This window comes from Elgaria multicarinata, chromosome 12, assembly GCF_023053635.1.
Source record: "Elgaria multicarinata webbii isolate HBS135686 ecotype San Diego chromosome 12, rElgMul1.1.pri, whole genome shotgun sequence".
Lineage (NCBI taxonomy): Eukaryota > Metazoa > Chordata > Lepidosauria > Squamata > Anguidae > Elgaria > Elgaria multicarinata.
This window is the reverse complement of record NC_086182.1, coordinates 30,346,005-30,360,359: the sequence shown is the minus strand read 5'-3', so window position 1 is coordinate 30,360,359 and position 14,355 is coordinate 30,346,005. Positions and strand designations below refer to the sequence as shown.

At 49.9% G+C, this 14,355-nt stretch overlaps 1 protein-coding gene across 1 annotated transcript in view; it reads right to left on the bottom strand.

Annotated features, from left to right (window-relative positions):
• Window positions 1-9,790, bottom strand: part of ZBTB16 (zinc finger and BTB domain containing 16) — a 210,598-nt gene extending 200,808 nt beyond the window's left edge. Inside the window, exons 1-2 of the mRNA XM_063139533.1 lie at window positions 9,599-9,790; window positions 5,053-6,375 (exon numbers count right to left, since the gene is read on the bottom strand). Of these exons, the coding sequence (XP_062995603.1) occupies window positions 5,053-6,299 (1,247 nt within the window). The 5' untranslated portion in view covers window positions 6,300-6,375; window positions 9,599-9,790. The remainder of the gene's footprint in view (window positions 1-5,052; window positions 6,376-9,598) is intronic.
• Between the last annotated feature and the right edge of the window lie 4,565 nt (window positions 9,791-14,355).

Below are 14,355 nucleotides of genomic sequence, written 5' to 3'. Positions count from 1 at the left end.
CTCGCCAAACTAGCCCAGATTCAAAACTGAGTTACGAACATTCACATGTGCCCTGGCTCTGCTTTAATTCCATTTAAGCAAGATTCACCAAAGACGAGTTGCACCTAAATCCAAACAGACCCCACCACATCGCTTTCCATCGCCTTCAATGGAACATCGCCATGATTCATTTCTGTTGGATCGTGCCCACCAATTTTAAAGCCATGACATTTACTAGATAGCTGTACTCATATGTTTACCATCTCGGTCCACTGTGTGCTCTTTCTCCCCGAGAAAACCAACCAGACTGTCTTAAGAGCATCATAAATAAATAATTTCGACAGCTACAGTTGTTGTTTCGATTGCATCTTAAAAGAGTGCAGAACATGGAGCTTTAAAAATAAATAAAATCCTGGCTTTTTTAGTCTGAAACGTCCTCAGCCTTATTCATAATTTTCAGTAATTCACAAGGGACCTGGAAGCCACTCCATTTGGTAAAATTAAGGAAATTCTAGCCTGGCTCAGATGAAAAGAAGATTATTGATCAGTTCTGGTGACTCTAGGGAGGCTTGACATTAAAGAATTCCCTAAGCATTGCCTTTGCCGAGTTGTCTAGTGTTGGCTCTGTAGCAAATACAGATAAAAGCCCATGACACTTGGGGCAAAGGTGCAAAAGTTTAGCAACACAGAGAGAAAAGAATCAGTCTGAACATTCCAAGGCAGGTTACATACCCTACCTTGACTTCGAAAGGTGATTATTGTTTTACAGCAGAACAATATTATTCATATTTTCAACAGCACTTTTAAACACATGTGTTTTCCCATGTTTCTACCATTCATGTCTACTCATTACAACTACTCAAATAGGTAAGCCACTGGTATTTCCATTTTACAGGTGGGGAAACAGAGGCTGAGATATAGGAACTGGCCCAAGGACACCCTGGGATATATTCAGATGAGCACCTGGAAAGTCCCATGCCAATTCAGCCTTTTAGCTGTGTTACCCCATTTCTCTGTCTCGCTCTTACCCACACCGGTGTGATTATACATTTCTGGGGGTTATTTATTTATTAAATTTATATACCACCCCATAGCCGAAGCTCTCTGGGCATTTTACAAAAGTTAATGCCATATGAGAAATCCTGGTCCCCAAAATGTAAATGCAGAGAGAGAGAGAGAGAGAGAGAGAGATCTGGTGTGTGGGTGTGCCTCTTGTAAACTTCAAGGACAGCACTTGACTAGGGTGGCCAGAGAAATCTGAAATGGACTGAAATGTGTCTGGATATTTTGTAATCTGGTCCCCAGATTTTGCATCACACTGGCATCTGCACATCAGACACTGGTATAATAATACATTTCTTACCCGCCTCTCTGATTGGATCGAGGCGGGGAACAACAGCAGTCATAAAATACATAAAATACTAATTAAAAACATAGCATCCACTGTTAAAAACATCCCAAAAGCATCCTAAAAGCATCCTAAAATTCCACTGGATAGGCCTGCCGGAAGAGATCAGTCTTGATAGCTTTCTTGAATGCTAAAAGACTGTCAAGCTGATGAGTCTCCTCCAGCAGGCTATTCTACAGTCTGGGAGCAGCAAAAGAGAAGGTCCTCTGGGTAACGGTTGTCAGCCTAGTCTTTGCTGACTGAAGTAGATTCTTCCCAGAGGAACTGAGTGTGCGGGGCGGATTGTACGGGAGAAGGCGATTCCACAGGTAGCCCTGGACCCAAACCATGTAGGGCTTTAAAGGTAATAACCAACACCTTATACTTTGCCCAGAAACTAATTGACAGCCAGTGAAGAGATTTTAAGACTGGTGTAATGTGGTCACCCCTAGATGTACCAGTGACCAGCCTGGCTGCCATATTTTGAACTAATTGAAGTTTCTGGACTAGGCACAAAGGTAGCCCTATGTAGAGCGCATTGCAGAAGTCGAGCCTCGAAGTTACCAGCGCATGCACTTACCACCTGATCTACTCTTTGAGAGGACTGGGCCTTGGACCACTTGCCAACCCTTTGAGTCTAAGGTGCGGCACGCTGGATTAGGACCACAGGCCAAGGCTTCAACACCCTTGCATTAGAGCATTCCAGCCAGGAAGTTTGTTTTTAGACCAGTCACCGAATTTGACCAAACACCCCAGAGATGCATCAGTGAGAGCGTGAACACCACCCCATCTCAATGTTCACTGCAGATCGTGCACTCTCAGATGGTATGATCCTGCACATACTTGAGGTGCTTAAACCCCACTGAACTCAACAGGCATGATCATTCTGGAGTGTGCTAAACAGCCCTCAAAGTGTGGAAAGAGGAACTGCTCATTGCCAAGAGCAGGAGATGAGAAAAAGTAAAGCTCTGTTAGCCAAATATTGTATCTAGATTGCTTTTGACTGACAGTTTCTAAAAGCATCTCAATGACTTCCAACAGGTTAATGTAGGCTCTCTCCTAGACTCATTCGCCCAGCCTTCCCTGACCTGGTGTGCTCCAGATGCATGGGCCTACAAACCCCATCAACCCCAGCCAGGCAGTAATGCCATACTGGCTGGGGATGGTGGGAGCTGTAGCTCCTGACACCTGAAAGGTGCCAAGTTGACGAAGGCTGTGCTTGCAGAGAGAGAAAAAGCGCATTGTGTCAGAACCTGCCTATGTACATTTGAACCACAGTAATTAAACTTGTTGGTTCATTAAAACACTTCAGAGCATCTCCGCCATTGTTCCCCTCAAATCCTATTAGCGGACTGCCTTGTAATATGTTTACACAGTAATAGATACACAAGAAATATGCTTAACTCTATATATCCAATACAAATGTTTGCACACGGCTAAACCAAGGCACGGATGGAGACAAGTTTAGGTTTTCTGCCGTTAAGCAACAGCACTACAGGACCCTGTTCACCTACCAGACCCACAGACCAATTTGCCAGGTTGATTCCCACCCACAGCCTAGAAAATAAATGCCACAAAAAGCAGATTCCCAAAGCAGCCTTCAACTACAAAAGGAAAGTCTTTCGCTCAAAGTAACAGAGCTTTACTGGGATTATTTCCTAGGGTTTGTCCCCAAAGGTATACCCAGAAGTTTGCTCAAGAAACACAAAAGATCAATTATGTGCTGGGAACGGAAACATGCATTCAATAAAACAGGTGCAGCTGAATTCACTCACTGCAAAACAGATCTGGAAGTGTGTGTCTGCTTTAAACTCACTGTTTTAAAAAGAGCTGTCCCCTGTCAAAATCGGTTCACACGCTGCCAAGTCCTTTTAATTTTACTTTTGAAAATGGTACAATCTCTCAACTTAGGCAACAGAGTTCAAATGGAAACAATACTCAAATTTGCAAGTGACTTCAGTGAAGCTCATCATATTTTCATTTATTATCCCCCACCCCCAAATATCATTGAAATACTTAATAGGTCAATTTGCTTTTAATGTGTTCATCTATTTAAATCAGCTAGGAACGCTGACAGCCTAAATGGAGAGCAACCATTTTTAGACTGCTTTTTCCAGATAGAACGTGATCCACAGGTCTGACAGACAGCAAATTAAACCAGTTATCCCTAAAGCAACGTGAAGGTGCATTAAACAGAAGGCGGGTTTTTAAGTGATTCTGACGTATTTAAAATATTTATACCCAGCTTCTCCAGCTGCCATGTTCAAGGCAGCTTACAATCATAGAAGAATAAAATATACTAGTGTATAACAATTGCCGAATGGGCCAATGCTAAAAATAATAATAACTGCAAAAACATGGGATGTGACAATCGGATGTCAGGGACAAACCTATCAAAGGATGTCAGAGATAAACCTATCAAAGGCCTCATCTACACCAAGCAGAACATAGTTCTATGAAGGGGGTCTGAAAGTGGTATATAAAAGGCAGGAGCCACACTACTGCTCTATAGCGGTATTGAAGTGCACTGACAACTGTTGGGGCCCATGGACACATACCATATACTGCTTTCATACCACTTTCATAGTGCTTGGTGTGGCTTCTGCCTCGTATATACTTTCATAGTGCAATATCCTACTTGGGGCAGTTTAGGCCAAAGAGACAAGATGGGGGGAAAAGAAAATTACAGGCTCCAAAATACTGGGATGGGGTGGAAGTAACAAGGTGAGAGTTATCGGCATAGCAAATTTTGTGGCCTTACCTATAGCCCGGATGGTAATAACTAAGAGCGCCATCCTATACAGAAGGCAGGCTCATTGCACTCAATGGGCAGGTTGCATAGGATTGCAACCTAAGAGAGGCATATCACTTTAAGCAAAGTGTCAGCACTTCGTTCATTTATTTCTCTGGAAACACACACAAGTCTATTATAAGTTACTCCCAAACCGTCAGCCATATAGCTTTAAGATCAAATGTGAAAGGGTTCCTGATTCATCATAAAGTGCCAACCTGAACAGAATGAATTCCTCTTGCTACCCTGCTCAAGCCACAAGGGCTACTCTGAGCGTCAGCGAATAAGGACACTGCATTTTCTATAGGCCCCTTTTCTGTGCTCACAACAACCTTTTCTTTCTTTTTTTCCTGTTTGTGTTACTTTTGATAGCAAACGTTATATGTGGAATTGCACTTACTATGCTTCAGACTTTCAGTTTGGCCTGCCAAGGTCTTGCAGACAAATAACAAGAGACAGTGCAGTGTAGTGGTTAGAGTGTTGGACTGGGACTTGGGAGACCCAGGTTCTAGCCCTCACTCAGCCATGAAGCTCAGTGGGTGAGTTGAGGCCAGTCACTGACTCTCAGCCTCACCTACCTCACAGGGTTGTTGTGAGGATAAAATGGAGAGGAGGGGGGCGAACAGGTAAGCCACCTTGGGTTCCTCACAGGAAAAAAAGAGGCAGGGTGTTAATGTAATATTAATAAAATAAAATAAAAATAATAAATAATACTATGTTTATTTCTTACCCGCTTCTCCCTCTGGATCGAGGGAAATATATAGTCCACTTAGGAAGCGGTGAGAAAAACATGCAAACAATAGCAAACAAAACAGAAACCTGGTAGAGAGGACTGCCTGTGAATCTAGAGAGGGGCCGGAAGCCAGGCTGAGAGAGGAAACCCGAAAGGACCCACCTGTGTTGTTCCACCGTCTCGTTGTCCGGCAGCTCTGCCCCACAGACGCTGCACTGTTCGCCAATGGTTCGGTTTTCGGTTTTTATGCCCACGGCCAGTTCCCCGAGCTTGCTGAACAGCTCTCTCTGGATGAAGCCTTGAGGGAGGAGGCCCCCGTAGGCGCTGAAGTCCATGGACACCGCAAGGGCCGGCTGCACGTGGAGAGCAGGAGTCATGGAGGACGGGATGCTAAGCATGGAGTCATTTTTGTGGTTGGGCAGCACTGAATACAGACCCATGGGCTTCTCCCCATGAGAGATCAGGAGCTCTGGCCCAACCGGCGGGCCCTGGGCTGCCTCGCAGGGCTGCTCAGCATTCTCGTCACGGGGGTAATGAAGTTCACGGGCACTCGTGATGACGCTGCTCCGCGTCGGAGTGCCGGGCCCTTGCTTGCTTTTGTCCTCGGCCTTGTCCCCTGCAGAAGCGCCGAGATCGGCCGTCCTTGAGCTCTCGTGGCTGGAGGCCTCGTCCACCTGCATCGCTTCCATTTTCACCTCGGACATGCTTGGATGGCGGCTGCCGCCAAGGTGCAAGTCCTCGGGCGCACCGTGCTGCAAAGCCCCTTGCAGTAGGGACTGGCCGATGGTCATTAAGCTGTCCACGGCGGCCTTGGTGGGGCTCATGGCCGAGAGTCCAAAGGAGGTGGAGACCGAGGGGCTCTGCTCCACCATTGTCCCTGTTAGGCTCTGGCTGGCCAGGCTAGAGTAACCACTCTCTTCGCTGGAATGCTTGGAGATGAGTATATTCTTAATGTATTTCGATTTCCGGTCCTCGTCCTCTTCAGTGCTGCCATCGGCCATGTTGACTTCACCGTCATTGTCTTCTGATGCCTGGATAGTCTCCAAGATCTTCAAGCATTGCTCCTCTAGGTACTCAATCTCCAGGATCTCAGCAGCATAGAGAAGGTCGTCCAGATCTTCTACTTTCGCTTGCAAGGTGGCAGTGTAGGCATACTCCAGAATCTGCTGGAAGGTCTTTGGCGAGAGGAAGTCCAAGGTGTAATGTTGACTGTTGCGGTGGAACAGTATCTCAAACATTTTGCTAGTGCAAGCCAAGACAGTCCGGTGGGCGTGAAACTCCTGGCTGTCCACCAGGATCACCACGTCACACAAAGTCCCCGCCAAGCGCATCTGGTTGGCTTTCTGCAGGAGCCCCGTGGCATGGCTGGGGTTCTGGAGCTGTATCATACCCATCTTAGTCAAATCCATAACGCTCCCGGGGTGCAGGCATGAGGGAGTCTTTCCGCTGCACTCTCTGGAGCCGGCTTTTGGGTGGGTCAGATCTCTGTCCAAAGGAAAAAGGGGGGAGACGGGGGAAGAGAGAAAGATGTTTTTAGGGAGGGAAAACAAGAAGCATTGTGAAAACGAACTGTGGAGTCTGGGAAGTCAAGCGGAGAGCAACGCAAACCAAAGGCAACGAAACCGATCACAATAATATGCAGGGGGGGGGGGAGTGTATATATCCATGTGTGTGTGTCACTCGGTGTGTGGACTGGAAAGGGAAGGTGCAGGGTGGGACGGTGGGTCTTGAACTCCAGTTTGCTTTGCTTTGCTTTCCCCACTGTCCAACAAACCACCCTTTGACAGAGGGACAATGGAAGCTGGGGGGGGGGAGGAGGGAGCTACACTGGACATGCTCCTAAATGGGGGAGGGGGCATATGCAGTCTGATCTGCAAACACACAAACTCCTTCGTTCCAGTGCAGAAGAACCTTTCCCAAGGAGTTCCCCAGGGAGGGGGGGCTCGCCAGACATCGCAGCCCCCTATTTTTGGCACACTGCAGCCTGCATGATCACGTCTCCCACAACACACACACACACACACACACACACACACACACACACACACACAAGCTTGCCAGGAGTGCAGCTGGCTGGAGACACTCAGTGCTCGGCCAGGAGCTTTTCTCCCCTTTGTCTCCCGCAAAAAGTTCCATGAGGCCAAGAGGGAGCGCGCAGAGGTTCCTCAGACACCGGACCGAGGGGGCAAGATTCTACTGGCCCCATGAGTCGGTCACCAACAGCCCCCCACCGAACACGCCCCCCCCCAGGGCTGCTCTCCTCTGGAGGGGAGAAGGGGGACATCCCGCCCACCCACTCCCTGTGCAAAGGGACACCCTCTGTGGCATCTTAGTGACGGCCACTTGATTGTCGTTTATATAAAAACCATTTGACTTTATACACACACAGAGAGAGAGAGAGAGAGAGCTCCCTCTCCGGGAAAAATCGCTTTTAAGCCTCCACACCCCCACCTTGCAAAAGGAAAACTAGGATTAAAAGGTTAAATCTAACTATTTGGATGGAGAGCAAGAAAGGGGTCGCAGCAACCTGCAAGCCTTTGTTGACCCCATTCCCCCACCCAACATGGCCAGTTATAAGCACCGACAGACACAAGCACCCCAACTTTCTAGAATCAACGCAGCAGTCGTTATGGAGGGTCAGGGTACCCCAACTCCTCTCTTTCAAGCCTCTGGAAACCTCAGCTTTCAGGACCATCCTTCCGTGACAAGTTAAAGCTAACACACACCCCTCACCGCGCGCTCATCCCAAGTCCCTGGCATTTATTCCCACCCCCACCCCGAACTGAATCACGAAGAGAAGCGGCTCCCTAACTCTCACCCAGTTCCAGCTCTGTCACTTACTGGGGTGGTGGTGGGAAGTGTGGTCACGATAAATAGGATGCAGAACCAAAAAAGGGGGGGCGGAGGGTCCCTCCCAAAAATCCAGCAACTGGCCTCCCCCCACCCACCCCCCAAGAAAAGAAGGGCTATGGGGAAGGTTCCGGTCCCGATATGGAGGATGTCGCCTCTCCTGGGCCTGGTGTCACTCGCTTTCCACCGGCGAGCAGGGCTTTGAAATCTGCAGCACGTCTGAATGGGTCGCTCCAGCTTTGAGTTTGAAGCAGCGCTGTCGCTCCATCCTTCTCCAAATAAACAGAAGGAGGGAGGAGGGGGAGGGGGGAAGAAGGGTAATTTTGTTGGAGGGGTGCATTACGGCCTGGGGGGAGGAGGGTGTTTGTGTAGCACATTCATGAAGTCCAGAAGCCGCGGTTTATCCCAGCAGGGGAAAAGAAAGCAAGCGCAAATCCAAGAGCATTTTGCAACCCGAGGTGGAGATGGGGCGGGGGCTGCACACACACACACACACACACACACACACACACACGATCAAAATCGGAGCGAGGCCCCACGAACATGCCCTCTCTTGCACCTCCCCCCGCAAAAGCAAGGCGATCCATAACACAGCGAAGCTAGGCGATGCTTTCCTTGATATGTACGTTTATGACAAAAAGTCTGATGGAGAACTAAACCCAGCACTTGAGTACGGCTATAGGGGGGGAATCTGCGGGTGCTCCTCGAACGCAAGCCAAGACAACTCCTTCGGCGCTGTAAGTGCCCGAAAAAGTGGCTGGGGAAATTCGATTTTCTTGTTTGTTTGTTTGCTTGTTTGTCTATCTGTCTGTCTCGGTTCCTGCGCTGCTTCGTCGCTCCCTTAGCATTGATTGCGGTGCACAGACCGCCCCCCCCCCAACCCACGCGCGCGCACATGCACACACGCACGCACCCACCCAAGATACAGTTATTACTGCACTGGGGAAAACTGATCTCGTCTTCTGTCCCCTTCCCCAAATAATTTCTCTAGAGGAAGCGCCCGCTATTATGACCAACAGTTGCTTTGCAAATCGCCCTGCAAATGCATCTGACCTCACCCCGACACACACACACACACACACACACACCGCGCGTACACATCAACAAATTTCCTTTAGCAGCCCCTCAATCTCCCTACACACGCACGCTCAGAGGCACAAGGCTGTTGACCTCGTGGACTGAGATCCGGGCGAGCGCTCTCCTTTGGCCGCCTCCGCGGGCGCGCAAAGGCCGAGCCTGGCGCGATCGCGACTCATCCTACCCGCACCACAGCAATCCCCGCTCCCCACCCCACCCCAAAACAAACAAAACAGAAAACCCAAGAGCAAGTTGATATTCCCACGAAATGATTTTATACCCCGCGCGCTGGATTCTGTTCCCGTTGGAATTGCGCTCAGGCGGGCCAGCACTCCCTCCGTGCTTTGAAAGAACTATTTCATTTCATTGATGAGATGATTTCTACGCCCCCCCCCCCACCGCCCATTTCTTCTCAGTATTTCTTGTTATAAACCAGGGACTCGGCGCAAAAGCCTCTTCCTCGAGGGCCCGCACGTCCCCTGCCTTTTGCGGTGGCCCCCGGGTTTTGCGTGTCCACCGCACTTTCTCACAACCAACCACAACATTGCTGAGCCTAGCTACACGCGCTCTGAAAGTGCCCCGGGCGCGCGGCGTGCTCAAGCCTCCGCCCCCGAGACACCTTCCCCGGGTCACCCTTGCGTTCTCCCCCGGCCAGCCCGTGCGCGCCCGGCGCTTGCCCTGCGCGTAATTGCGCACCGCCGAGGGAAGGCGCAAGTTTGAGCCGAGGCTCCGCGCCCCCCCCCCCCCGCCGTCGGCTGCCTCCTCTGTCCCGAAGACTCACCGGGCTCTGCCCCGGGAAAGTGTGGCCGGCTGCGAAAGCAACAACGGCGGCGGCGGAGCAGCAACAGCAGCGGCGGCCGGAGGAGCAGCATTGCCGGCGCGGCGGCACGCGAGTTCGCAGCGCCCGCTCTCAGCCTCTCTAGCTGGCCTCGGCGGCGCGGCTAGCAAATCACCGCCAGCCGCTGCCTGACGTTGCGGCGGCTGGCGAGGCGCGTCGGGGCCGCCCCCTCCTCTCCTCCCCTGCGAAGCCCCAGCCAGGCACCATCTTGAGTGCTGGCACCGACGGCGCCTGCTGCCCACCAGCGGCCGTCCGCGCCCGCCTCGCGCTCCCCGGCCGGGCCGCAGCCGCAACCAGCCAGCGAGCCGGAGAGCGCAGCGGCTGCACCGCCAAGCCGGGGATGGCCTGACCCCTAGCTGCCGAGGCGGCGCTCTGCCGGCGGCTGCAGCAGCAGCAGTAGCGGCAGCGGCGGCTGGAGGGTCCGGCGGCGTTCAGGGATGGGCACGAGCCGTTCGCACGAACGCCGCGCCTTACCGGGACACGCGGGTCGGGCTGATTGAGGTCCAACAGGCGAGCCGGGTTGGGAAAGGCGCACCTGTCGGATTTCGGTCGCTTCCCGTCCTCTACTCCCCGCGGGTGCAAGATTATGTGAGAGTAGAGGGTCAGGGGTTTACACTCGCGTCAAGCGCCACGCGCCGTTCACACGTGCAAGGAACGTTGGCTGACTGCAGTGAGATGGAGAAAGCGAGCGTAAATCCAAAAGCATTTTGCAATCAGAGGTGGAGATGGGGCGGGGGCTACACACACACTCTCACAGATACATACACGCACGTATGTTATTCCGGGAGGTAGAAAGGCGCTCTATACGTCCTCAGAGGCACAGTGTTTGCAAGTGCGCCCCGACTAACTTAAACTTGCAGGACTAAGCCTGGTCTCAAATTCAGGTGCCTGCCACCCGCCCCTTTCCTTCACCAAACACCCCCCCACCCCCCAGATCGGGGGCCAAACATCCCATCGTTCACCCGCTAACCCGGGCCCGCCTTCGGTGTGTGGGGGGAATTGGAGAAAGGACGCCTCTTTCCCCGCCCCCCCCAACGTGCGCTCGCACCTCTTTGGCTCAGGGAAGAGGCGCGGGGGAGAGGGAAGAAAGGACATGGATCAAAAGAAACCCCCCCTCCCTGCGAAACATGTCTTGCCTCTCTTTGCTCCAACCTATTTGCCCTCCTCCCTCCCCATCCAAGTTTAGGGCAGCCGGATGTTCAGCCGGAATGATGGGGGAGAGAGAGAGACGCACGGAGGATCAGTTGCAACGAATGAGTTGGGGAGCGGGAGGCCGCTGGGGAGACGTTGCCATGGGCGGGGGCTCAGCTGGACATTGCCATTTCGCGGGGCTCTCAGCCGCTGCCCCAGAAAGTTGCGCGGAACGAAGCGGAAAGTCCGATGGGCGAATGGGACGGGGGGGGGGGGTGGAGCGTGTGGGGGGGGGAGGCAGAAATAATACGAAAGGCTCCCGAGCTCTCCGCTTCCGCTGCTGCTGCTGCTGGACAGCGCTTTCCCTTTGCCCTGATCAAATATGGAGGCGGCAGCTACAGCTGCCGGAGGGAAAAACCGAGACCCCCCCCTGCACCCGTTCTCCCTCCGCTCCGCCTCCCAGCTGGCACCTGCTGCTGCTCAAACTCTCCGAAGAAAGAAGAAGCCTGAATAACCCCCCATCCCCACCCACCCCTTTCAAAACCAAGGACCGCACGCTCCTCTACCGCGCACCCCAAATTGGGACAAAGGCCACAGCTAGACCTAAGGTTTATCCTGGGATCATCCAGGGTTCGCCCCTGCCTGAGCACTGGATCCCCTGTGTGTCACCTAAATGAATAGGTTTGACCCCTGGATGATCCAGGGATAAACCTTAGGTCTAGCTATGGCCAAAGACTCCCCAATCGACCTGCGTGTTCCATGTTCTACTGGCTGCAAACCATGCAGGTTGCCCTCACGTGCCTTTGGGAGTTTGGATTCTTCCCCCTTTCCCAACACGCACAATTTCCTTGCACTCTTAGGGAGGTGGTCCGTGGACAGAATCCGCAGTGGTCCGTAAAAGAAAACGGGCAGAAGATGCAAAAAGAAAACATGATGGGCCATGAGAAAAAACCCACACAACCGGAATTTACAGGTGGGCAATATTTTCATGACGGCCAACCCAAATGTCACAAAAGATCGTGAAAGCTTTCGAGTTCTCCAGAACTCTTGATTAGGCCAAAGGGTTCAAAAGACGGGATGGGAGGAAGAAACAGAAAAGTCTCAAAATCTGGCCATGTGTTAAGGCCATGAGGACTGCGGTTTAGCTAGACCCAGTTTCAAAACGGAGATTGCCATCTAAATCAGTTGGTGGTTGAGGAAGGGGACTTCTGATTCCTCCCCCGCCAGAATTCTTCACAGGTCAGAAATGCCTCAGACTCAACAGAGTGCTTCATGCACTAGAAAACATTATTTATTCTTAAGGCAGGATTGCATCTAGTTGCATCCCTGCAAGATGAAAGAGGTGGCTGGGTGAAAGGGTTCACTGTACATTTGGCTTCTTTTAAAATCTATTTTAAAGTGTTTAATAATAATAATAATCATATATTGATTGATTGATTACCCACCTCTCTTTCTGGATCGAGGCAGTTGAAAGGGTTCACTGTACATTTTGCTTCTTTTAAAATCTATTTTAAACGAGGAGGAGCTGAGGAGCCTTATGACAAAGGTGAAAGAAGAAAGTGCAAAAGCTGGGTTGCAGTTAAACCTCAAAAAAAGTAAGATTATGGCAACCAGCTTGATTGATAACTGGCAAATAGAGGGAGAAAAGGTGGAGGCAGTGACAGACTTTGTATTTCTGGGCGCAAAGATTACTGCAGACGCTGACTGCAACCAGGAAATCAGAAGACGTTTACTTCTTGGGAGGAGAGCAGTGACAAATCTTGATAAAATAGTTAAGAGCAGAGACACCACACTGACAACAAAGGTCCGCATAGTTAAAGCAATGGTATTCCCCGTAGTAACCTATGGCTGCGAGAGCTGGACCATAAGGAAAGCTGAGCGAAGGAAGATAGATGCTTTTGAACTGTGGTGTGCGGGGGAAATTCTGAGAGTGCCTTGGACTGCAAGAAGATCAAACCAGTCCATACTCCAGGAAATAAAGCCAGACTGCTCACTTGAGGGAATGGTATTAAAGGCAAAACTGAAGTACTTTGGCCACATAATGAGAAGACAGGATACCCTGGAGAAGAGGCTGATGCTAGGGAAAGTGGAAGGCAAAAGGAAGAGGGGCCGGCCAAGGGCAAGATGGATGGATGATATTCTGGAGGTGACAGACTCGACCTTGGGGGAGCTAGGGGTGGCAACAGCCAACAGAAAGCTCTGGCGTGGGTTGGTCCATGAAGTCACGAAGAGTCGGAACTGACTGAACAACAACAAAATTTAACAACAAAATTAAATTTATATACCGCCCCACAGCCAAAGCTCTCTGGGCGGTTTACATAAGTTAAAAACAGTGAACATTAAAAAGTATACAATATTATTATTAATAATAATAACAATATTTTTATTTATTACCTGCCTCTCCCTCTGGATCAAGGCGGAGAACAACACCAAATAAAATATAATACCGTACATAAAATTAGTTAAAAGGGCATATAAAATGAATACAATATTAAAATAACAATCACAGCTTCTTAAAATTCTTAGGTTTATTCTGCTTTATTTTATTTTATCTTGTACACTGCTCTGAAATTTTCAATGGGGAGCAGTATTTAAATATTGTAAATAAATAAATAAAAAAGTCCCAAACATTCAATCACATTATCGAATCCGTAATTTTAAAATTGCTTCAACACTATGTACCATAGATGCGCTAGTAGCAAAGGTGGATAAATCTGTCAATGTTACTTTCTCCACATTCAGATGTTTAAGGTCTCAAGGCCCAAATATGAAGAAATGTATGAATCTTTCTACGTTATTATCAAAACCAGTCTGACATGAAATTCTCACCTATTGGTACTGGCCCAATTCAATAGACACAGCTATTCCCAGCATGGAGGGAGCCATGTTGCACCTCCCTCCCATGTAGCTCTTCAAGACGAGGAGCTTGCCAGAAAAGAAGAGGTTGGCAACCCCATTCAAACCTTAACATGGTTGAATAATACACAGAGGCTCGAAGAGCTAAGCACTCAAAGCTCTGGACCCAGATAAAACTCCACGTTTCAAATTCTCCCACTCTTGAGATCTTCCCATCCCATTTATGAAGAAATGTGTGAATTCGGTAAACTCTCATTTAAAACTCTCTCTTAGGTGACAGCAGTTTGCAAGCTATATAGTTAAATAACAGAAGCTGCCATTATTACAGGGACACTTACTTGGAAGTAAGATTCATTGAACTCAGTGGGGCTTCTTTCTAAGTAAGTGTGCACAGGAAAGCCATACCAATACTTCTCTCAGTTGGACAACCATCTGTCAAGTATGCTTTAGGGTGGATTACTGCATGAAGCAGGGGGTCAGACTCGATGGCCTTATAGGCCCCTTCCAACTCTACTTTTCTATGATTCTATACCTGCTAAAGGACAGACAGGCCTTACCACTGCATCTTTGCAAGCTCTGTCCTCCTGGCCATTAGGAATCATTTTCAGAACAGAGACTCATGCAAAGAGGCAACAGCAGAGTTCAGGTTACTCTTACAAATGCTAAAAGCAAACCGTTTTAGTAGGTAAAAGTGAAGGGGGACCTCTATATTT